The sequence below is a fragment of the Oxyura jamaicensis genome, chromosome 15 (genome assembly GCF_011077185.1).
Source record: "Oxyura jamaicensis isolate SHBP4307 breed ruddy duck chromosome 15, BPBGC_Ojam_1.0, whole genome shotgun sequence".
Lineage (NCBI taxonomy): Eukaryota > Metazoa > Chordata > Aves > Anseriformes > Anatidae > Oxyura > Oxyura jamaicensis.
This window is the reverse complement of record NC_048907.1, coordinates 8,008,969-8,033,768: the sequence shown is the minus strand read 5'-3', so window position 1 is coordinate 8,033,768 and position 24,800 is coordinate 8,008,969. Positions and strand designations below refer to the sequence as shown.

The 24,800-nt window shown below is 45.2% G+C and overlaps 1 protein-coding gene across 5 annotated transcripts in view; it reads right to left on the bottom strand.

Moving 5' to 3' along the window:
• The window catches only part of LIMK2 (LIM domain kinase 2), a 30,751-nt gene that overhangs the window by 5,378 nt on the left and 573 nt on the right, over positions 1-24,800 (bottom strand). The window contains exons 1-13 of one of the 5 annotated variants that reach the window (XM_035340327.1): positions 23,614-23,798; positions 22,580-22,679; positions 9,287-9,422; positions 7,946-8,055; positions 7,500-7,688; positions 7,048-7,153; positions 5,996-6,192; positions 5,220-5,406; positions 2,735-2,821; positions 1,834-1,965; positions 1,500-1,556; positions 1,247-1,312; positions 261-435 (exon numbers count right to left, since the gene is read on the bottom strand). In XM_035340327.1, the coding sequence (XP_035196218.1) occupies positions 261-435; positions 1,247-1,312; positions 1,500-1,556; positions 1,834-1,965; positions 2,735-2,821; positions 5,220-5,406; positions 5,996-6,192; positions 7,048-7,153; positions 7,500-7,688; positions 7,946-8,055; positions 9,287-9,304 (1,324 nt within the window). In that variant the 5' untranslated portion in view covers positions 9,305-9,422; positions 22,580-22,679; positions 23,614-23,798. Of the gene's footprint in view, positions 1-260; positions 436-1,246; positions 1,313-1,499; positions 1,557-1,833; positions 1,966-2,734; positions 2,822-5,219; positions 5,407-5,995; positions 6,193-7,047; positions 7,154-7,499; positions 7,689-7,945; positions 8,056-9,286; positions 9,423-13,997; positions 14,380-22,188; positions 22,339-22,579; positions 22,680-22,821; positions 22,844-23,613; positions 23,799-24,800 lie in introns of those variants that run through there. The other 4 variants (XM_035340324.1, XM_035340323.1, XM_035340326.1 and 1 more) reach the window with 4 other exon arrangements.

Sequence of the window (24,800 nt, the reverse complement as noted above, 5' to 3'; positions counted from 1 at the left end):
CTGCTGCCCTCCTGAAGAATCCTGCTGTCTGCCAGAAATGTTACCTCTGACGGTACAAGGGCTTATCAGGGCAGGTACTGCAAAAGAAGTGCAGCTAGGGTACCTGTGTGTATAAATAAGCTTGGGTATTAGCAGGTCTAAATCCATAGGCTCTAATAGGTTTGATTGTTACTAGGGGCTGGGAGCTTTCAGTAATCCTATCATCCCTATACCTTGACACAGGCTGGCTCCTTGCCTGTATCTTGCTATCAGTATCTTACCATTTAGCATTTCTGGGGCCATCCAGTATGGGTTGCCAACCACCGTGTAGCGCTTCTTCCTGTCACTCTTCCGCAGGGTTCGTTTCTTGGCAGATGGTTTCTCCAGAGTGGGCTTTTTTCTTTCCTCCACAATTAGCCGAGACAGACCAAAGTCAGCCACCACCACTGTCTTATCCTACACAAGGGATTTAGATTAAGCCACTGATTCTCCTCAACTTCTTTCAGAAGCAGAGAGGCTGCAATTCCTGTTCACTGTCAACTACACTGTAAAGGCTACTAGCAAGGTTTCCTGCATCCAGATGAGTGTAGCAAGCTGTCTAGACAGGTATATGACACCCAATTCACAATTCCAACCTATCATTTCCTCTCATATTTTTTCCCTTTGTGGTCACTAGCATGAAACCCATTAACTTTGCTACGCTTGCTGGGGCAAACTTGGACCTTTCCTTTCGGCCCGTCCTATTCTACCCAGCCAGAAATTAACTGAGCCTTTCATCCTGGGTCACTTCAAGCCTAGATACTCATCTCATATTCCAGTCAAGTGAACAAGGGCTTGAGTAAATGAAGCTACACAAAACTCTTGTGACCTAAAAGCAGTTCAAAGGAGTGCACACACATGCACACACCTGCACATTTGTCTGAGTCCTGAGCGGTAATAAAACAGTCAGCAAGTGGCTACAAGAACAGCAGCCGCTGTAGAGCTGTACATTTCATAGTTCAGACGTACTCTTAAAACGCAACTGTTAATAGATGCTACCACAGGAAAGGGGGGAAGAGAACAGAATGAAGAAACAGTAAAAGCAGGATCAATCTGGGAAATCCCACGTGAAGATGAAGTTCCCTTGTTTAGGGCACTACAGCCTCTCTCAAATCAGTCCCAACCTGACAAGACGGAGCTCTGAACACAACATCATGTGGAGAAAACCAGGGTAGGAAGATGACAAGGAAGGGAACAGCATGCTGTGGAGAACAGAGGTATAGCTCACCAACTTAATTAGGCAATTGTGTGAATTCAGGTCTCTGTGAATGATGCACATGGAGTGCAAGTAAGCCTGGAATAGAGAGAGAGAAGTCATTGTTAGGGATTTCCAAACAAGTATGTCTCTTTACATTTACAGGCCTCAACAACTATTTGCTAGTAGTCATGCACAATCCACAACTCTTCATATACCACACTGCTGAAGCTGCTAAGCCTTACCCTGGGGGTTTGCTCAGTGATGAAGGAACTGTCAGACTCACCATTCCAGAAGCAATTCCTTTGGCAAAGCTGACCTTCTGCTGCCAGGGAAACGGGTCCTGAAAGACAAGTCCTCAGTCAGGGTCTACCCTACCAGCCAGCTGGCGACAGCAATTCCTCCTCACCAGGGACTTACAGCAGTCAGAGAAAGATGATATAGCCCCAGGAAGAAAGCCCTTCCTGCTCCAAGCCACCCACAGCTAAGAAAAAGCTTTTCCACACAGCTCCAAAGCAAAAGACTACCAACAAACATCGTAAGGTTGGCACAACCACAGCACACTGTCAACCTTGTTCCACAATGAAGGTCTACTAGGCTTCTCCTCAGCACATACTCACAGCGTTGCGGAGAAAGTCCTTCAGGGTGCCACCCTCGATGTACTCAGTGAGGAGATTTAGCTTCTTGTCCTTGTACAGTACACCGATGAACTTCAGCACGTTGGGGTGATCCAAGCTGCGCATCACTTTCACCTGGGAAGCAGACATCCCACCCCAAAGCGCAGAATGGAACATGTCCTGGCAAATTCTGTCTGCAGTGATATTTGTACTGCTCCTGCCCCAGCAGAGGACAGCACTCCCATCCTGGAAGTCACCTCCAGGCCCCACAGAGTGCACTCAGAACCTAATCTTAAAGCAGTCAATTACGTGTTGCCTCTTCATTTCCATAGTGTGATTAACCTGATCTTAGTCTTTAAGGAGAGCATCCTTGGGTTTGGGTAACTTTTAAGAGAGATGGGTGTTCTCCAGGGCAGCTATCTGTTCCATATTGTGCATGCCAGGAGCAGAATAGCAGTGTCAGCTGTTTAGGGAGCTGCCTGCTTTTAAGCTAAATCAGACTTTGAAAAACATGGTAGGAAGCCACCAAGAAAAAAGTTTAGTTTAAATACAGCAGGAGTCTTAAACATCTTATGGATATTGGCCCTCATCACTTGTATTTGTGCACAAGGCTCAAGGGATAAATCCTTTATGTATTTGCACAGCTCTATTTGCTTCAGACTCAGACCACTTTTTATCATTGAAAAATTAATGAACTGGGAGCTGAAGTCATGCCTACTGCTCGGTTTAAGCAAGTCACACTTCACTGCAGCAAACATTCAGCTGGTGTCAGGCTTTCCCCAGTGTAATGTCTCCCTCCTTAGCACCTCAATTCCTGCCAGTCTGCTGGCATGATCACTGGGGGAGATGGAAGAGAGTGCTGCCATACGACTGGCTTGGTAACTTTTGGAAAACTTGCTCCTACCTCTGTCAAAAACGTCTTCTGTGTTTCCTCATCACAGCGAATCAGCTCCTTCATCACCATCACCTTTCCCGTTGCTTTGTGAGTCACCTGGTGGAAACAGACACCACAACTACAGGCAAGGTTCAAGAATACATAGCTCCAAAGCTCTTGCAACTCTTCTGAAAGAGAGGGTAATATTCTATCTGGAGAAGGATACACAGAGGAGAAAACTCAAGAGCCCAGGGATCTGCAGAAAACAGCATAAAAATTCTCCTTTCAGAATTCAGCAGAGATTCTGTAAGAGAAACAGAAATCCCCTAAAGCTGACGGGGTCATACCAAGAGACCAACAGCATCCCAAGAACCAGAGCTGAAGTCTCCTCTTTAGGCAGCATAAGGTTGAGCTGTCAAAACCTCCAAAGCAATCAGTTCCATACTTGTGCACGTCTCAAGTTCCTTTAGGGAAAGCACTTGCCCTGCGTGATGCTCAAATTTTGTACCCAGGTCCTAACAGCTACATTTGTATCAGAAAGGAACCAATGTTCATTTGCATCAGAAATGAAACCCAGCAATGCAAAACTACATTACCACATGCTCTGGTGTTAATGGTAACTCTGAAGCTTGCTCGTTTCTAATGAGCTTATCAAATTTAGTCGTGCAAGAACTAGGATGCACAGCGTGTTCAGTTAAGGCGGGAAGCAGTTGTTTCACCATGCTCCTTGGGAACAGTGTATTGCTACCTGCAAGGAACATCCCAGTATGGTGGCAAACCCAGAAATCCACACAATAAATATTCGGCAACGCATTTCCTGGCTCTTAACACCCAAAGCATTTCAAATACCTCAAGAGCTGCCTGTATCTGACTAGTTTCTAACATTTTGTTGTGTTCTAGAGGTTTCTTTTAATCAGCTCTGCCTTATGAGCATGAGGTGCAGGAATAAATAGAAAGGGGCCAAATTCTGATGAGCAGGTTTTACTGGAAATCCTCTGCTCCTTCAGTTGCTTTGCTTGGACAGCTCAGTCTCCCTAAGACCTCCAGGTAACTAAACAACCGCCTTTTCTCTAGGAACAGAAGAGACTGTTCTGACTGGATGCAGTACTTGTTACACCAAAAACATTCAATCTGAAACTCAAGGAAGTTACCACTTTTTTTTTTTGCAGTCATACCTTTTAAAATAAAAAGCCTTTCAGAAAACCGCCAGAACTGTAATCCAGAACACAAGACCAGTTACAGGATTTAGAAAGCTTGTGAGTTCTTGCAAACTTTGTGGCACAAGAGTTGTTTGGAACCATTGGACATAGCAAGGCTGGTACAAGTAGAATACAATTTTATGGAATAACAGAATAACACAACAGAAGCAGGAGTACAATATTCTTCTGCTCCCATCTGAAATCAAGCATCCATACGTAAGTAGCGAGCCAGGGAACACTACACATTTCAGCCAGGGACATGAAAGCCAGGAATATCTAATACCCAAAGATAAAGGGAAGTGAAAAGACAAAGACAAGACAAGGCTAAGTGGAATTCTGAAGCTGACATACCAGCAGAACTGAAACAAGTGTCATCATGAAACTCTAACAGGGCAATTTTAATTTCCAGAGCATGCACCAGGTTGGCTATCAGGTAATTTGAGCAGAAAAGAAATGCCTTTGTGCCATTAACTGTGGGGACGCAGATGACAAAAGCATGCGACAGAGGAAGGGTTCTGCTTACCTGGACCTGTTATTTGTCTATGAGCAGAGGAGAAGAGAAATATGCTCATTAGTATAGATCAAAAGCATTGGGTTTGTAGTACTGGCTCACCATCATCCGTGGAAGCATGAGATGAACAAGGTATAAGGAGAAAAGTCCCATAACATGGTGAATAGCAATCTGGTACTGAGGAGCTCACAGCACCTTCGGTAAGGCAGAGACAGCTGCCTCCTGATGCTGTCAGGGATGCTAGGAGAAGAGCTCCTGAGCACCCCTAGTCAAGATCAGAGAGCTTAAATGCAAGAGAGCAGAACTGCTATTAATGGAGACTTTAACTATGAGAGTCATGCAAGACCTGACAGCTACCACCACATTTAGGCTCTGCTGGGGGTTCAGAGTTCAATACATCAGCTTCATAAACCCTTCAGTATGCCACACTTATGGTGGGTGAGAATGTGTTTAACTCCTTATGCAGCATCTCTTCTTCACAAAGATTTTTATAAAAGCAAGCGTAACTTCTTCCCCATTCTCCCTCCCAACCCAGGTGATTGCTGTGACACAGGCACTCTAACTCAGGAGATGATCATGTGTGACCAAGGTCGACATTCAAATAAGACAACATCAAAACCATCTGTAGCTAGAGATGCTCATGGTCAGGGAAGGAAACAGAGAAATGGATCTCACTGAGCAACCCAGGTGAGTTCTGAAACTGACCACTATCAGCAGAGCAAAGAAAGGGACAGTGGCAAGTTTCTGAGACAGGCAGACACTGCTTAATCAAAGTAACTGATGAATATTTGGGGAGCTCCCTCACCTTGATTGCTTGTCCAAAAAATCCTTTTCCTAGTACTTCTCCATGAATCAGGTCGCAGGGCCGAAAGATTTGCTGGGAGCAGCTAGAAGAGGAACGTAGGGATTCAGAGCGACTGATGTCACGGCTCAGAAGGAGCGGTTCCTTTGGAGAACTGGGGCCAGGAGACTTAGAAATGCTGTTACTTCGCCTAGAAAGCAAAAGAAATGAGAAGGTCAGGGAAGTTGCTAGGAAGCTTTATGAGTCAACATGTACCATCATTAACTCCTAAGAGACCAGTTTCTAGATGTGCTTCAGTGCTCTTCGTATCTCAAAAGCCAGATGTTCTCCCAGCACCATGGAAGCTCTTTGCAAACCTAGAGCAGCCTCCAAGCCAGGGCTGCCCAACATTTCCTGCAGAGTCAGAGGTGGAGCTTCTGAGAAGGAGGAAGCTGTGAAGATGCATCTCTTATTACTTCTAAACAAAGATTAAAATACTGGTAAATGACTGAATGAGCAACTGAGCACACCAACCTAAGACCAGATTTTTCCCAAATACCAGGCCTGAGTCATATTTCCTTTGAGGATACAGTCTTTCCCAGCCATTTTATTTTCTAACTGTAAAACCTTGTATCTTTTCTATGGCAAAAGTAGAGCTCCTCAACTGCTTCACCAATGGTTCATGCTAAGGCTCATACCACAGATTAGTCACGTCTCTGCAGTCATTTTCAACCACAGAGCGGCCCAGCTAGGTAGCACAGGGCAAAGCAAGGTCAGAGGCTGTGCTTTCAGGTCTTTACCTGAGGGATCGCCGGCGGAGTGTTCCTTCCAGATTCTCCTTGATGTCCAGTGGAGAGATGGAGCGGGGGGAAATGGGTGGCTTTATGTGGGTGGGAAGCCGTGAGTCCAAACGAAGCCTGTCTAAGCGCTGTGAGACAGGGTCATGCTCTATCAGCAGCTGAAGTGTCTGGCTTGTCTTGCGAATCAAGTCCTCCACCTGCAAGCAAACCAAAGAGCAGGATGATAGCAGATAGGAGGAACATGCATAATAGCAGATAGAGGAGACAAAGAATGCCCCTCAGAGAGTTCAGTGAGATCATTCCATAGTTGTGGTTTAATTGCACACACCACAGTTGTCTACCAGACAAGCCAAGAAACTGTGACAACACAGAAATTTCTCATGCTATCCAAAGCCTCTTCTGTTCTGGTTAGCTACGAGAGACCAAACATATTTATTTTTTCTGAGAAGTGTTTGAAAATTACTCAAGATTCTATCCTGAACAATGCTGTAGAAAACAGCTTTGCAAAAGCTGTTGTACTCCTACTGTTCTGTTCAATACCAACAGAAAATAAAACCTCTGTGTAGTGCAGGTAATGGTGGTCCCACTACACACTTCCAGCATCACCTGGTAACTGTACAAAGCATTTACTTATAAATATAGACACCAAATACTTTTTTTTTTTGCAATGGGAAACTCACCCCTGGGATCAGCTGAGCCTTTGTCTATTACCAGCTGCCTCTAAAGTGATCAGAACAGCAGACTTCACTAGTAATACACGGAGGGTCTTCGCAGCCTCTGTCCTCAGAGATGCTACAGCTCTATGCTTCCCTTATCTTCCTTTGTGATTGAATGCCACAAATTCAAAACTGCACCCTAACTGCATTTCCATTTGTTACATTTCCCTCTTCAGCTGGGATGGGCAGCAGAGTTTGTCTTCCTGTCTGTACTGCTAGCGTGAGTGCTATGGTTGTATACACACACACTATGCAGGGTGGGAGAACAGCACCAAGAGACAGAAAAGCTCTAGAAAGACGGATGAGAAGGAGGCTTCAGAACGGAACTCTACATACCTCCTCCACCTGTAGTGTACGAATAGGAGCTCCATTAATCTCCAGGATACGGTCTGCAGGGTGGATGGCATTTCGGACATCTGGGCTGATGTGCATCCTGTTAACTCTAAACATGGGAATTATAGTGGGGAGAAAAAAGTCATTTTAGGCAAAACTTTCAAAAATACTTGATCTGTGATGCTTCATTTTGAGTTGGTATTTTGAGGTAAAATCTCTGTTACAAATACTGATCTCTACTAGAGTAAGTGCTTAGGTCTGAGCTGGTTTAGGGAGGGCTCTTCATTTGCCCAGTTGCAAAATTTGGATGTCCATTAAAAATCTCACATGTTCCTGTTCCACCAAGACTGATCCCCACAGCAGTTAAAGCAGTTGGCAGAACAGCAGTGCTGCAGAAGATTTACCCGCTCCCTGTACACAGGCATGAACTTTGCACACAGCCTTGTCGTACTCACTCCTTCACTTGGACACCAGTGGCATAGCTGGAGCAGCCACCTTCAACAGATACGGAGAAACCTCTCTTGCCATCGGTAGCTGCTGGCATGGAGATGAGTGTCAATGTATAAGGCAACTGCTCACGCAGAGACTCAGTGGAGTGTTTTTCTATCATCGGTGTCAGCACAATCTGGTTATGGCATTTTCCACTAAAAGAAGTGAAGAAAGTCATTATGGCAGTGTCCTTCCCCTCCCTGCCAACCTCACATTTCTAAATTCTGTCATTGACCCTAATCCATAGTTTTTGTGCTTACTCCATTCCTTCCTCCCTCCCACAAAAGGCAGCTTCCCAGCATTCCTTAGCGTGGCGTGAAGCTGAAGCACACGGAGCCAGCTAAATGTGCTTTAAACACACAGCAGGTAACAACGCAATTTCCCAGTGGCAAAGCATTCAGCTCCATCTTACCAGTAGAGAGTGGAATGCTGCACGAGCGCGTAAGTGTCCCCATCTTCAATGATCACTTTGCAGCTCATGCAAGCAAAGCATTCGGGGTGATACTTGTATTCGCCAGCCACCTACAGACAGAAAGGGGAAGCGCTTAGTAGAACCAAAAGCCATCAGCAGCTGCAGCTCCTGCTTTTCCTCTCATTAATTTGTTCATTCGGATCTCACAGCCAAGTGGCAACTTCTTCCTGGAGAGTTAAATTAGCCCAGTCTACCTTTCCTGAACCTCATCCTTGGCACCTTGTTGGAAAAACTTCTCTGAAACAAACATGTTAACACGCAGAGCAAAGCTTGTGTCCCAGGAACCTCTGTTACATTTGGCAGCTGCTCAACTATCAAAAATAGTTGATAGCCTGCTGCAGACTAGTAAACAAGATATTAAACCTTCCTGTTCAGTTGCTCTTGGCATGACAACTAATGCTACGCCTGAATTAATAAAGCTGAAAGGGCTTGTTTTTTTTTTTTTTTTTTGGCAGACAGGCAACGCACAAATTTATATACTTACCATTCAGCTGACAGAAAAAAATAAGGCAAGCTGAGACAACAAAATACCTTTAAAACTATTTTTATTCGTTGAGATCTGTTTTTCTATTTTCCTTGTAATAACTTCCCTTATTGATGATATTTTGCAAAGATTCAGGCAGACAATGAGAAATGGTCTCAGTACTGAGTACCGTACTGCTTTTATTTAGGCTCTAGAAAATAATGGCCATGTTTCATTCTTGACCGTTTTAAAGGTTAAATATTTGCAAGGCTGCGGCAACGAGTGGAACATTTAGGTGAACCCCATATTGTCCAGGCAGAGTTCAGTGTTTCAAACCAAATGGGATTAACACCGCTTAAGGATACCATTGGCCAGAAAACCACTTTGGCTATAGCCCAGGTGGCACCTGGATAGCAATCTTCCCAAAGCCACAACCCGTCGCTTATCCTGAGCTGAGAGGTTTCCACTACAGGGCGGTGGAAACCCCCCCCCCCCGCCCCCCCCGGAGAAACCAAAGCACTGTGCTACAGAAACTGAACAAGTGTCCCATTAATTCCCCTTCTATTTCTTGTATCTGTGCGTTTCAGCACCTTGCTCTTTGTTCATAAGCTTCCCATCCTCACAGCACCCTCCTTTAAGAGCTACTCCTCTTCAAAATGAATCTTTATCCAAACAACGCACATACAAGCCTCTTTGTTTACCTGTGACGCAAAAGCTGAGTAGCAAGGAGACTTTTACTTTCAGTTTGATATTTGAATAGCCAGGACAACTCCCAGCCAAGGACAAGGAGTTGGAGGCAGGTATGTCAGAGTCCTTACCATCACAGGACCAGTCATCAGCAGAGAGCAGCCATGGCAAGATTCCCCAAACTTCCCCCAGTAGTCTTTGTGGCAGTACAGTTTCCCATCTTTCTCATAGTACCAGTTCGTGAGGGGATCCTGACATTCAGAGCACCTTGAAGGAAACAAAAGAACAAGGTTCCTGTTAGCAACAAATCACAGTTCAATGGAAAATGTTCTCTCCTACATGGAGAAAACACCTTCAGCAGCAGCTCGCTGCTGGCTGTTCTGGTCACCGATGTACTACATCCGACCGCTTGGCAGTGAATTTTCAACTGAAGATTAGCACCAGGGTTTGTAAGGAGGGGTGGTACCAACCAATTTGAGGGCAAAGATGAACTTTCAAAGTTTCAAACAAATCCCATCCACTTCTTATAACACATCAGCTGGTTTACAAATTCTGCCATACACATTTTACTCCTTTCTCCCTCTTCCTGGGAGTATGCAGGTTTCCAGTTGCAGGCTCGCCCAGCACTAAGATGGCTCTGCTACATTTCTGCCTGGTCAGTGTTTCTATAGCATCAAACCTTCTTGCACCAGAGCACCTGCCTCTCAGACATCAACAGCAGCTCCCTTTTCGAGAAGTGATTATTCATCCTTTATCTACAAAAAGGAAACAAACCAAACCCCCAAACAAGGAAAGAGATGCAGCAATTCTGTTGCAGATATCATTTCTGCAAATCACAAGTAGAACCCAGATCTTCAGGCTTCCTGAACACCAAATAAGCCTGCCTCAGCAGGACATACTGGGCAAGGGAGTTTAAATTCTGCAGCACAGAGGTGTGACTTAACGGAGAGATAAGGCACAGACAGGACTGCATTCCCTCAGCCGTTGCATCATTGGAGATTATTCCATTAGCCCTGGGCAGCATGTTCTCAGACTTTAAAAGAAAAATTAGTCTGGTATTGGCCATTTCTGAGTGCAGCACTTAAGGCAGGGTAGTAACCATTAACTGGTCCAAAGGAACACCTCCAAGATCAATGTCTTCGTCAGCACAGTGCTTTACCAAAGGTAGAAGGAGTTGCTTCTGCCCCTACCCCAACAATTGGCTAAGTTGCTACACTGGAGGGCAACTCAATGCACTGGTGGGAGGGAGTTTTTAGGTGGAACTGTGCCCTCCAGACAGCGTGCCTCCCTCTACAGCACCAACTGCACTTAAGTCAGCCAGTGGCAGTGGAGGAACACTCCTTACATGCTTCATTTCTAAGAGGGCTGCTACTGGTCTCACCTTTCACAAGCTTTCTAAAAGCTTATTTGTGCCAAAGGCATTCCTTGTAAACTCCACCAGCTTGTAACAAGCATAGTGATATGAGAAGCTGGTTGTGCTCCAATACAGAGACGTTCTCCAACATCTCAAGAGACTGCCAAACAAGATGAAGCTGCTTGTAAGTAGCCTGTGGTGTTAGGGGAAAACACACCTCATGAAGTATTTAATGCCATACCCTACCCTCAGGAAAGCTGCTCCTTCTACTTTAGACTTTGTTCTCCCAGCTGAGCAGCTCCCAGTCCTGTCCTTCCCCCTCCCTGTGACGGGAAAGAACTCCAGCACGTGCGACAGGCCCTGCCAAATTTACCTGAGCAGGGGGAGCACTAAGTGAACATTGTGATACCAGGTACATGCATTATTATAGCCTCAGCCTTGGGGCACTGTCAGGGTTACACCCTCCTCATGGTATGCAAGAGACCTGGAGGGCATTGCAACGCACTTTGCCTTCAACCACTAGTCTTTGGCTTACATTTGCAGTAAATACCCCACGCTGAATGATCAAGTAGGTGAGTGGGAGGGAGAAAAGAGCAAGTGGAGACTAACAGCAAAGATTTCTATCACCCTGTGGCAGGAACATCTGGCTCAGCACGGGCAAATCGGATCCCTCAAACTTATCCAACTTGTGTGCATGCCTGTACCAGTGCATGCTCCATGAGTGATTACATCTTCAAACAGGGAGCTGTGACCAGACCTGCACTTGGGATGCAGATAGCAATACTGGAGGCTGGGGACTGCTCTACCAGGACTTCAAGACCTGGCTTTCTAAGTTCCCTCTAAGCAGGTGGGTTATTTTATTTACTTGTTTTTAAGCACAATACCTTCCCTTCCTCACCCCTCTCCAACTTCAACTCCCTTTTCTCCTTAAGAAAATCTAACGTTTCCTCAAAAGCAACACAACTGCAGTTTGTTTTAGACAGGTTCCCAAGGATCACGTACACTTGTCCTCCCGTTGCCTTTCTTCTGCTTCTTCATAAATTCCAACCTTACAGCACTTTGATTACTTTGCTTCCATCCGGAAACAAGCACTGGTATCTAATTTGCAACACACCCTCAGTGAAATGAAGGTGAGGGGTGGAGCCAACAAGCAGTCAGTTCTTTGCTATGCAATTAAACAAATCTGGGCAGGACAAGTTTGCAGCTCAAGGCTCAGAACCCCACCCTGGGCAGTGAGGCAACAGGAACAAAGCAAGCAGCCCCAGAGAGGCTAGATGCTGGGAATGGGTCTAACTGGCTACTTTGGTAAACACTGTCACTTAGAAAAGGCTTTAGGTTTGTCAGGTGTTGAGAACTGACAGCACACAGGTATAGTTACAAGAACTGTTTCAGCTGTTTCAGTGTCTTTGCCCAAATGATAAAAGCATCACATGCTAGTTCCACAAGACTCTCATTGAAGAGATGTGTCAGATTTTTATCACGGAAGATACAAGCGTTAATACTCCTTCCTTTTTCCTCCTCAGTGGAGCATGTGGCATCACTGCACTGCCATTGCTGGAGTTCACATCAGCTGGAACAGGAATACAATTACTTCTAGAGGTATTAAGCAAGCTAATCTTTGCCAGTCACACCACCAAAAGAAAGGAAGATTTCCTCCTCTTCCTTTAGACTAGAAATGGCTAATCTTTTCCTAAATGATTTGGTATTCTTATTACAAAGTAATGAAGCATGGTAATCAAATCTCTTGGAGGACTGCTAACAGCTATACTTAATGCGTTTCCTCTTGCAACCCAGCCACCATTTTCAGATCCGCAGAGCTCTTTTCTGATTATACAGTCCCATACACTATAAGTCTTCACTTCCCATCCTTGGTAATCAAGAATAAATTAATCTGCCTTCCATAGTCATCCTCCAGGAACCCCAGGCAGCATCTGGAGTGCAGTGTTCAGCCCTGCTCTGTATGATGCTCTGTAACACAGAAAGAGTTCACAGCTTGATGGCTGCTTGGTTTTGCAGGTAGTAGGAAGATCAGGTCACAACAGGTAACCAGCCTGGTTTTCAGCAAGATGGAGATTCAATCCATGTGGCATCTCTTTTACATCTAAATGAAAGCCAATACCCTCATGGAAGCAAAGACTTCCCTGGCACTGAAGAGCCGATCCCTTTGAGAAGGGCTCATTAATAAAATCCACCCCCTGCACACTGTCAGGCTAGATCAGTTAACGCTAGACAGGCTTGAAAGAGCAGCGGTTCCAATTCTACAGGCAGAGAGGGGAAGATGACAGTCATGCAGACAGAAGGCTGCAGAATAAACCATAATCCCAGCCTGCAGCTAACCCAGAGGCTTCTCACCCAGGCCTAGCAGAAGTGTGTGCAATAGCTACATAAGAGATGTTTGCCAAGCAAGAACAGATGCTAGAAAACACAGACTACATACTAGATGATGCAGTATTTCAGCTCTGACTATGCAAAACCACCTCCACAGCACTTAGTAAAGGTGCACCTATGGCTTAGCATGATGCCCTGCACGTACTACAAATAATGAAAGGCTGCTCCCTTTCCTTCTGAAAGTGGGTGCTTTTTCAGAAGGTAGCCTAATGAAGCTTCACAGTTGCACAGCAGTATTTACTCCTATCATAGATTGTTTTAACAAAAGGCCCACTACCCCCAAATCAGTACAACAGTGTTTGTAGGAACAGGATCAACAATAATGAGCAAATACAAGCAGAGGGGATAGGAAAGAGACAATGAAACTGCCAGCCTTGCCTTTCCCCGTACATTGACCTTATCAGCACATCAGCATCACTCGCAATCCTGGCTGTGCTCAGCCCCACTAACAGTTTGCACCATGGAGATGCAGTGCAATCAAAGCCTTACTCTCTAGCTATCACCTTTCTCAAGCCTTACTTGTTTGACTGAGCCAAGAATGTTTGTTAATGCAAACCAAAATATCACGGGACAAGAATCCTTTCCACGTACATGAAGCGTGCTGCTAGCCCCTAGTTACCTGCAAAGTACTCGATTTCTTTCTTAAACAAGATTACGCACTGCCTCATTGCAGATTACATCACCTCGAACTCTGTAGCAGCATGTGGCGCTCCCTCAGCCTGTACTGTGCACTAGTAGCATTAGAAGAGACGCAAGCAGCAGCAGCCATGGCAATCTCATTCCTCTGGAGCAAAGCACAGGGGCACCGGATAAAGCAGCGCATAGCGTCGCTCTGAAAGGGAGCCTGCTCGCCCCAGAACACGCAGACACTGCCTTGCAACACAGATACGGTTCTCTTGTACCTGAGAGCCTTCATCAGGGAGGCTGGTAATAAGAATCTCCCCCTCAAAGCGCGACAGGAGCCCGCTTTGAGGCCAGCTGCTTCCTGCACAGAAGCACCAGACCTGACTTCACACCTCACATGCTACCTGCTTAGGATAGCATTACAGGAGCAAAAATGACAGCTTGAAGATCCACTGCTAATCCTGTGCAAAACTTACCGAAAGGGATCCTTGGGAGCGAAGTAAGCAGGGGCAGACAAGTAACTTCCCATCTTCAGTACAGGATAAACCGGCTCAGCCACAAACTTGTCCAACAGCCTGCAAACAGCTCTGTTCTGCCAACATGGCAGCAGCCAGTGCTCATTTCATCTTGCGCTGATTCAGATACCTCACCTCTCTTTCAAGCTGCCCAAGGAATGCCAGGTCTCTCTTCTGCTCATTCCTGTTCAGATTTTTCCTGGCTCCCATGGCTATGGCCGTCCTTTCCTGCGCTCAGCAGCTGTGGCACCCTTGGGAAGGATAGAATAACTGCTAACCTGGCTAGTTGGACATGCTGCTGCAATAGTTCTTGAGAGCTCTGTTGCTTGCTAACTATTGTCAAGTTTTCCCTTCTCTGGTTCCACCCAAGGGTGGGAGGGGAGGAGGAGCCATTGCAGGAGGACAGCCTGTGGCTACAGAGCCTGAATAAGCTCTACTTCTTCTCTAGGGGTGGAGCTTCGATCCAAAGGGGTTTGCATTAGTAACTGCTGACAGATAGTAGCTTTTACCAAATGCATGAGAATGAAACCGCTCCTTGCAGCAGTGGTACCATCTGATGGACAAGTCAAGGAAGGCTGAGTCTGATGAAGACAGCTAGCCACATCTCCAGACACTTCAAATGAACATTGACTACATCCTTTCCCAAATCCTTCACAGGGAGCTGGGTATACTGCCTTAACAGTACTTCAATATATTTGGTCGTCCTCTTGCAGGAGGTAACTTCCTAGTGTGCTTCATCCAAGGAAAAATAACTTTCTTTCCCACACTTTTAACACAGAGATCATTCAGTCATTTAACTGAACCTGCACCTCCTGAAAGGAAGCTGAGAAGTATAAATCAGCACAGACGAGTACTCTCTCCTGCTCGCAGCACATGTAGCTGTATCACTTGGCTTGCTCTGAAGCCAAGCATGATCTCTAGTGGCCAAACCAGCTAAAACTGTTTGCAAGATACCGAGCGATGCAACAAACATATGCTGCTGCACTGAGCCTCCCATTTTTGTACAGTCAGCAAAGGCTGGCATGCCTGAACACAGCCTGAAAATCATGCTATGTACCAGAGGCAAGAGTGCTCAAATGTGCTTTTACTGGAGAAGCTCATTCTGTTGGCATATTGTTCAAGGGATGCTTGGGGCTGAGATGAGGCAGTCTTGGCTACAGATTTGACAGCTGCTGCTTGCTATTGAAGTAAGCAGAAAACCAGGCAGCTTCTCCCTCCCTCCCCCTCCCCCCCCCATGGAAAAAAAAAAATATATAAAATTTTCTTCCTTTTTTTCCCATTCAATGCAGCTTCTAAGCCTGGCTGTAAAAGCAGTGAAGCCTAGTGCAGCAGAGCCCAACGTGATTGTCAATTCCAGCACGGGTCTAATTCCTTTTAACATTTCACACAGCTCTACTGGAAGCAGCAACACGGTGAGTCTGTGTCTAGGAATGCACTCTGGTCTCCCACATTCTCTATATGTTTCATGCTAAAAATGGGCCAGTGCTCAAAATCCAGCATTCCCCTGGTTATCAGCACCACCCCACAACACACACATACCTCTGGTGCATCGCAGAGCCTCTCCCCTGCCCAGTATCACCTACAGACAAAAGCTTTTCCCCACAGAACTGCTACCATGGGCTGAACTCCCTCCAAGGGAGATTCCACGTGACCTCATAAATCCCAACTTTTCAGACAAAACCTTTGAAGTTTTGATCCACAGATGTGATAAGCAGCCAGCTAGTCTGTGAACGAAGCCAGCAGATAAAGCCCAACTTCAAAGTAATAAAAACCACCCAGACAGCCAAGCAACTAGGAAGGGATTTTGCTTGAGACTTCCTTAAAGCCAAAGGACACGTAGTCCAAATGTCTATTGAAACAGGAAACATCTTATCAAATGATTTTACTTTTGCAGCAAGCCCTAGCAGCAGTCAGCAACGTACCTTTTCCTATACAGAGTTCTCATTACTTCTTGCTTTTTTTTTGGTCTATAGGACCTATTTGAAAACATAATAGCCCTGATAAAAGGGCTCTAGAAAAGGTGTTAATCTATTCATTCATTCTAGACCTGAATTCCTGCCAGAATGAGTGTACTTCAGAAATGCTGATAAACAGGTGGTGGGGGGAAGACCTTTTCTGTGTAATTTTACTGATACCATCTCTGAGAGCCAAAATGCAAGTGAACACGAGCTGAAGCCAGAGATATCCATATTTCTCTCCTGCAAATGCTGACAGCATCTCCACTACACACAGCCACCACAGGGGTTTGCTTTCCTTACTGTGGTTTGGAATTGCAGTCATTTTTGCCAGAGATAAAAGCCTGAACATTTGAACATGAAGGGGACAAGTAAAAACTACAACAAAGACTTAACATGAAATGTATTGTGAATTGAGTTGCAAAACGTCATAGATTTTACAATTTTATCCCCACAGAAATGCATCATAGCTGTTGTGATATTCAAGTCATTATGATCTTTAGACAGTAGGGGTGAGGTTGCACATCTAGACACCCTATTTACCACAGTTGGTGCTGTCCACAGACAGACGCATTGACAGAATGGCATGGCTACAGACAGATGCATTGCTCAGCATATCTACCAGCCCTAAGATACACAAATTTATCCTGGCACAGGCAGGCACTTCAGTACGTGTGTGGGACTGGTATAAGCTGGGGAAAGGCATCTGCTTGATGCCTCAGGAGGCTGCAGCAAGTCTTTGTTTCAGCATGGGTGCAGTTTGGAGGCATTCCAAGTCCTTCAATACAATCCCAACACCTCATTGTATTTCCAAGGCACTTACACCTAACATATGCTTCACTGGTGTTGAAAGACAGAGTCAAGCTCCTGACATCAGGTACTGAAACAAATACTGTTTTGGTATGCATGTACCTCTGAGTGAAAGCTCTTGCACGCAGCTCTTGGGTAAACTAAAACGACTGGTGAAGTGAAACTCACCTTTGTCACAGCACCTTACTTCTAAACAGAGGCAGGACTTTAGACACAGCGATGCCACCTCAGTATCCAACATCACTAAGCACATTAGGATGGGATGGAGAGCGCGCTTTTATCTCCAGCGTACTTACCTGCCTGCAGACCTACTGAATTTGTATAGGCTGAGAAACAAACTAAAGAAAAGCAGCCTACTGAAGCTTCATCGCTTATACATTGTTTTTAGAAGCAGTGACTTCTGATTTGTAAATGCCTCGCAGATGACTGTAAGACTGGCACTTACACCACTGCACCTTCATTTGCTTTCTAATTGCTGCTTTAGACTGTGCAGACTGCTAAACTCTTCAGGGGAAGGATCCTGTCTTACTCATGGGGAAAGCCGAGCACATACTGGGCTGTGTGAGTAATTCTAATTATATTGATACAAGAACACTCTGATAACAGTGCCCTACAGGACAAGGTGCACAAGTTAAGAAGTTCAGATTGGAATGCCCAGCTCCTTAAATACAAACAGCTGTCATCTATGTGCTGTAGCTGATAGATTGGCCTGAGGAATGTGACCATGTCCACCTGCAGAGTGCTATGCTGTTCCTTTGGATTTTTAAGTCCTGAATTTTTATGGCCATCTGTGTGCAAACAGGCACTTAGCAACTATTTCTCCCTATATCAGATAGTGAGCTGCTGAATTTCAATGCCCATGGAGACACCATCAAAGAGGCATTTCCAGTAATCTGCAGGATTAGTGGGGAAGAGCTTTCACCCCTGATGCCCAATTAGCTTTCTGTAACTGCCAGAAACTAGAGAGGACCTGGTAAAAGAAAAGATTCTTGTATGCCTGCATTTACCACATTTCACCTACATTTTATTACTACTCATATTTCCCCTGCTCTCAAATTCATCCGTTGCATGTACAAACCTGTGTTCACAGCTGAAAAGTTCAAGGAAGAGTCGAAGTAGCAAATACCTCCACATTTCAGATGCATCTTAATAACACCTTTGTTTACATCTTTGTCAACATTTGTAGCTTCATATCCTGATGCTCTAGATCTATTTTTCCACTTGTCTGTGGGGAAAAAGCAGCTCTTGGAAAATGAAGGCCTGTACCAATCTGAACCAACAGAGGCGAACCAAAGGCTAGAAAATATAGCCTACACGGAAAACCTAGATCCAGGGCTGCTTCAGTCTAGCAGAGACTGACAGGTGGCACGATTGCTGCTTACAAACTGGTAAAGAAAAGTTGAAGTTTAGTAGATATCCTAAGAACCACAGAAAACAGATCTGGAAAATACCCCTTGGAAGGCATCTAGTTTATCCTCCGACCCCCATAAGATATGCAACTATACACAAGCAATTCCTAATGCAGGTTTGCCAGGCTTGTTTTCCCAGGCCCCCAAAAGTAAAAAGTAGCAAGGTGATTCACTAAGGTTTGCTGGGCAAAAAATGTTTCTGTAGCACACAAAACATGCTATTCAGTACATAAAAATCAAGTCTTTGTATGAAAATCACATCACTAGAATTGGCAAATTAATAGTGGGTCTCTTTCTCCGCAGCCGGGAGCTCAGGGCACCCCCTCACCGCACAGGACAGTGAATGCAGTTCTGTTTTCCCAGCAGACAGTTGTCACGCTGCAGACCACACAATGGGCAGGCAACGAGGGATTCCGGGAAGAATCCACTTTTAACCTTGTTCCACTACTGAGAAATGGGCAGAAGGAGAACTTGTTTCAAATTCACTACACAATACCCATAGGAGACAGAGCCAGAAGTTGTTCTGCACTCTGCCAAAACCGGTCTGCTTTTTAAAGTGTTCGTTTGGAGCAAACGGGCGTCTGGTGGTTACAACCCTCTGCATTTTAGTTTCTAGCTGCAGTAAAGGCTAACAGAAATGTAAATGGTTGGGTAACAGGTTCAAAAAAAAGTGCAAGCACCTGAATGCAAAACAGACTGTGAGGTGAATTGATTTAAGTAACAAGGCAATTTCTATTGTGATTTAAACAAATTTTGTTTTATTACTTTAAACCTTTTTTTAAAACAAGTAGTTTCTGAAATATTTCAAGATTATACTTAATTGTAGCCAGTATGTTTTACTGGAAAGTCAACTTGCTACTTAATATTGCTTAAATATAATCTTGTAACCCCTAATCAGCATGAAAAGATTTAATGTATACTTAGATATCAAAAGCTTACACTTTTTAATCAACTGTTTATATGATTAACTTAGCATCAACTATTTCATAATATTATAATATTTCATAATATTTTAAAAAGAATACATAAAGCATTCAGGATTTTTCTCCAGGTCAAACTAGGTTGCATATACATAAAAATCTGGTATATTAAGCAAAAATGAATTTTTTGTCTAAACTGAATTATAGCTTATGGTCACCATCATCTTCAGTCCCTTGATTCTTTAGACCTACTAATGAAAAAAAAAGGTATTGATACAGAATTTCCCGCACCCCCCCCCTTTTTTTGTCTTCCATAAAAAGGAAGATGAACTTTTCCATTCTTCAAATTCTTGATGATTTTCTGTTTTTAATTAACTCGTTTCGGGTATAATCTAAATAGCGGAAATTTAAATCTGTGACTGTAAACTCATTAGTAATCATTACCTTCAGTAAATCTGAGTATTTTGAAGTTACACTTTGGACAGGTTTTTCTCTAATGTGGTGGGTTTGGCTTTTGTTTGAGATTCCTGCAGCAAGCCTGTGTTACTTGGCTACTTAAATTAGATTTTTTTTTTTTTTAATAGACCATAGTAATATACATCCTCTGTTATTTCAGTTAGGAAGGAACTGAACCTCAGCTGTCTTCCTTCCTAAAAAGTTCTTACAAAGCTTGCTACAGTAGGGATTCCTAGCACCATTCCTAAGAATTTTCTTCATCTGGATCCAAAAGCATTTTTCACCTGAATGCATTCAACAGGCTTCATCTGAATTAACCGTGTTCCAGCGATCAAAACTACATTTTTCAAAAATACTGTATTCATAACAAAACCATGCAGCTACATATGGGTCTTCTCATCCCATCCTACTCAAATTCAAATACACAATATTCCTATATATATATAAAAGAGGAAATTGTTTTTAATTGTTTGTCTATCTGTGGCGTAAAAACCACCACCAAAACAATGTACATCAAAACACGAGGTATCAATACTTTATTCAAAGGTGTAATTTAAGGCAGTATCTTCTACTTTGTGATATGAAAAACAAATGGACCAAAAGCAGTAAGAACAGCATGGTCTAGGTTAAAAACAAACAAACACACACACAAAAAACATTCTTCTTCCAATAGTCCCCTTAGGTTAAAGTGATCCAGACCTAGGAAAAAGGCAGCTACCTTCTTTCCTGATCTAGGTGGAGAGTTTGAATTTTTGTGCAATATTTGTTCCAAATCCAGTGGAACTGTATCAGTGAAACAACAATGACCTCTGAAAGTGAATGCTATCTCAACAGAATTCGGAGGCAGAAAAGTACATTCAGAGTTAATTCACAACAGATATTGTGACAGAAACATCCAAAAACATCCTCAGCCAGATCTAACCCACCAAGCCTAAGGATCAGCTAGCCAAGGAACAATTGAAAACACCCAAGCTACACGAATAGGGATTTGCTTGTCCCTCCAGCCACAGAGTGAACGCAAGTTTCAGAGACAAAGCTCCTGCACATGCAGTTTGAGGAAGGAGGGAAGTGACAAAAAACTTAAATCCTCAGAGACACGCATGTACGTCAGCCACTGCCAGTGCCAAGCATGATCAGCAGCCTAGCCTGACCAAGAATAAACAGAGCTAACGAGCCTGGAGCAGTGCCAATCGGCATTAAGAGAAATTATGTGCCAGGCCAGAGACTCAGCTAATCCGCAGGAAGACTAAAAAACACTCCACAAGAGCTGCCGGAACTCACAGCTACTAGCTGCCAAAGGCTCCTACCGTTAGAGGCTTTTTAAAGTTTGGCTTTGGGATATGAAGCACAAGACTGCAGCCCAGCATGGCTCGGGGGATAACCAAAGAGAAGGAAGAACAGGGAGCAAACCAGGAATCTGTTTTCATGTACAGTCCTAGCCTGGAACTAGGAAAAAGGGAAGGGCAGCTTCCTTTAGTGCAGGTTCCAATTGTTCACTCGGCATGGCAGCTTAGCTCGGTGTTGGAGCTAGCCAAAAGCACAGAGCGTAAGAAAAGTGCATCAGCAAACGCAGAAAGTTACTACATAGCTCAGGAGAAAAGCTGGCATCTTCTGTTGTATGGAGAGAGGGGAAAAAACCCTTTCATTTCACAATAAAAACTACAGTGTAAAATTCTCTGTAAAGTTCCTTAAGGGCACGATCTGCCTCCAGCTCAGCTGTTAATCCACCTCCACAAGAAGCACCAAGACATTCACAAATAAAGACCTGCATCAGAAATAGTCAAAGAAAAAGGAAGACAGACAGACTTACTGGCACACAGATTTCAATTTGGCTAACTGGGAGAATCTTGGGAAGTTTAATAACAGGACACCGGCTTGTTCGAGAGGAGAAAAACAGGGTTCAGAGAAGCTGACTCAACATAGCTGAACAGGAATACTCAAATCAATAGAAACCAAAGAGATGGGGATTTGCAGTGATGTAAAACAGTAGCTGAGATTAACAAGTCATTCTAACTAATTGCATTTTCCAAGTCAGAGCTAGCATTGCTTTGGCAGCCAGTATGCCTTTTTTTTTTTTTTTTTTTAAATGCACCAATAACCACAATATTTCATTAGTCTTTTTAAAATTAAACAACAAACAACCACCACCACCACCCAAAACCAACAAGAAACCACAAAAGGACAGTAAATGCCTGTGCTGGCACAGCAAACATTCCTCCAAAGCCATGCTTTGACAGGGTCCAAGACATCAGCCTCTCCGGATTTAAGCCACAGGTACCCCACACAGAAGCCAGTAGAAGCTGCAGGTACCCCACCCCTCTCCAAAATATAAACCCTTTCAGAAATGGGATTATGGAGCATGAAAACTAGACAGAGTATTTATGAAACACCCACAGGAGGCATTACTCCTGCTGCCAGGATGCAGAGCATGTCAGAGAGCCTTTTTGTCCTTGCTGACAAAGGTGGCCAACGTTATTGAAAACATTTCTGGCACGTTTGCGTGGCTTAGCAGTCAGACAAGGAGACGAAGCAGAAGGCAAGAGCTCCCTCCCCCAGATCAGCAGCTTTTTTCCCCACGACCCTGCTATACCCTTGCACCTACCACATGTGGAAGCAGCGGCAGGCTATCCAGATTGCCCAGGCACTACTCCGGAATGCAGCTGAAGACAAATGCGCAACCCATGGCTTCTGCTACCGCCAGGAAATCAGAGCTTTCATTTGTACTTTATCTGTGTTCCCGTACGTGTTTACGTCAGCGTGGCAATGCTTTGCCAGCAGCAGCCAACTGTTAGAACTGAAGGTCAGTTCCAAAGGGCTGCTGCAGGCACTGAAGTATGGCTGTGACCCGCAGCGTGCATTTTCTGCAGGAGGCTCCAGAACAGGTCAGACACAGAGGTGATGGCAAGATATTGCCTTTGAACTAACCTCCTGTTAACGTTTTGAGCCAGCTGAACAATCCCAGGAGAGTTTAAAAAGGCTAAAACTTTACCTACCGGAAACAGGAGATATGCCAAGCTTCATTAACAGTCCTGTAGAGGCGCTGACCAGCAGCAATGCTGTCCCCGCACCCTAGGCATCTCCAGACTTCTTCACCTGCGTGCAGAAATAAGGTGACATACAGCAACCATTTTACATCAAGGAAAACTCGAGGATTGCAGCATCCCCAATAAATAACAGCCTGAAATTACACAGCTGACGTTAAAGGCTTCACACACACACAGTGATAAGCCCATACCAGGCATTTTTCAGCCCCAGAGAGTGGAGTTCCCAAACTGAACTCTAACATCTATATGGTCGTTTTTTATTTCCCCTCAGACCTGACATCACCACGTGCTCCCTCACATTCTGCAGAGAAAAGCAATATCCGTTTTCACAGAAAACAACTCAGTTACAGCTACATTGCTCTTTAGAGCAGAGATTTCAGGAAGAAATTGGCCCAGTGTGACAGTTCCTACAGAGAACCATGCTATGCCAGGAAGCCACGTTACCGTTTCCCCTATGCCACTGACTCAGCACCTAACATTTGCACTCACTTGTGTAATTCACTGGATTTCCCAGAAAAGAAAGAAAGGAAAGACAAACTCTACTCGGCAGAGAACAACTTGACTACCAGGAAGGAATTACACACTCAAATGGATGTTCCTGTAGAGGCTGTACAAGCAACGCCACGCTAGAGCCAGACCTGGGAAGAAGGGTAGATGCTATCAGCCTATTGTCCCTTCTGAAAGTCCTGTGAGTAGTCAGAGAGTTAAAATATCTTCTGAGAGAACTGCCGTACAGCCCCAGAGACATCTAGGATGCATACAGGTTAGGAAAAAACAGCATGAAAACCCTTGCACAAAAAGCATTTGACACAGAGATAAATGCTACCCAAAGTAAGAGTCAAGGATCTGGATGGGCACAGGACGGTGCAAAGAACCTGTCACGGAGCTGGGCATGTCTCAAACCTGTTTCTTTGTGCTACCGAAAGCTTACTTGCAGTTAAGTTGCATAAGGAAAGTGTGCTTAGAGAAGGAAAACCACTAACCACTGACTTCCAGTTTCTAAAGAACGTTAACACTCAGCAGTTGCTCAGGCGATCGCCCCTTCCTTCACTGAAGGGGACACGTTTTTCTCTGAGGTCAGTGGCAGTTACCAAAAACTCGCGGCAGGGTGAAGCTCTGTGCCTGCTAACAGCACGCAGTCAGATGCAGCCTGCTTGCTTCTGCAACTTCACCCCACAACATACGATGACTCTTCTCTCGACCACACCAAATCGCTACTCCAGACGAGCCAGCTAACTCTAACCCTCCAGAAAGCACTCCGCTGCAGCAGTCAGCTGTGTGATGCTGGAGAAGGAAGACGCAGAAGATTCACAGTTCAGCATTTAGGAAGCGTGCCTCTCATTCACAGGGACGATGACTTCTTTAGTCCATGGTCTCTCTTTAGAGAGTGAGAGATGTGGAGAACGTTACTGTTTGTGGTAGATACAATTCAAAGGAACAACCACGAGGTTACATGTTCAGCAGGGTAACAGTAAACACTGAGTGACTCTGACCAGTTAAGGAAAGCCAAGCAGAACCTGCCCGTCAACGCATGCCAGGACACAGCAGCTACGGTTACCGCAGCCTGAAGGAGCGGAGCATCATCGTGGCGGGTGACAGCACCCGGGAGAACGCAGAAGGGAGCGCAGAGAGCCAAGACCCAAGCCAAAGCAAGAGGTGAGAGAAGCCTGAGTTTAGCGATCAGACACACAGCACGGATCCGTACGAGTGCCCAGCGAGAACCGAGCTCTCCCTGCTCACCAGTAACTTTCTAAGAACCGTCACCAAGGCCAAGCCCCTTGAGTTACCCAAACCTAACCGTGTAACTGCACCAAGTCGATGCACAGCTTTAAAAGCTCCAGCACCCACTCCCACCCGGGCGCGGACCTCCAGCCGCTCTCACAGCGAAGCACTCCGGAGCCCAAACCTCCCCGACCGACCGCGACCGAGCACCCCGGCCCCGGCCGGCAGCATCCCGCCGCTCAGAGCTCAGCACCGCGCCGGGCCAGGTCCCCGCGGGGGCGGCAGCGCCGGGCTGACCCAGCGGGGCTCCGGCTGCGGCCCCAGACCCGCGGGGCAAAGCGGCCCCGAGGCCGTCCCGGCGCAGGGCGCTCCTCGGGCCCCTCCGGCGGGGCGCGGGGCAGGAGGGCGGCCTGCGGCGAGCCGCGGGCGGCGGCGGAGCCCGGATCGG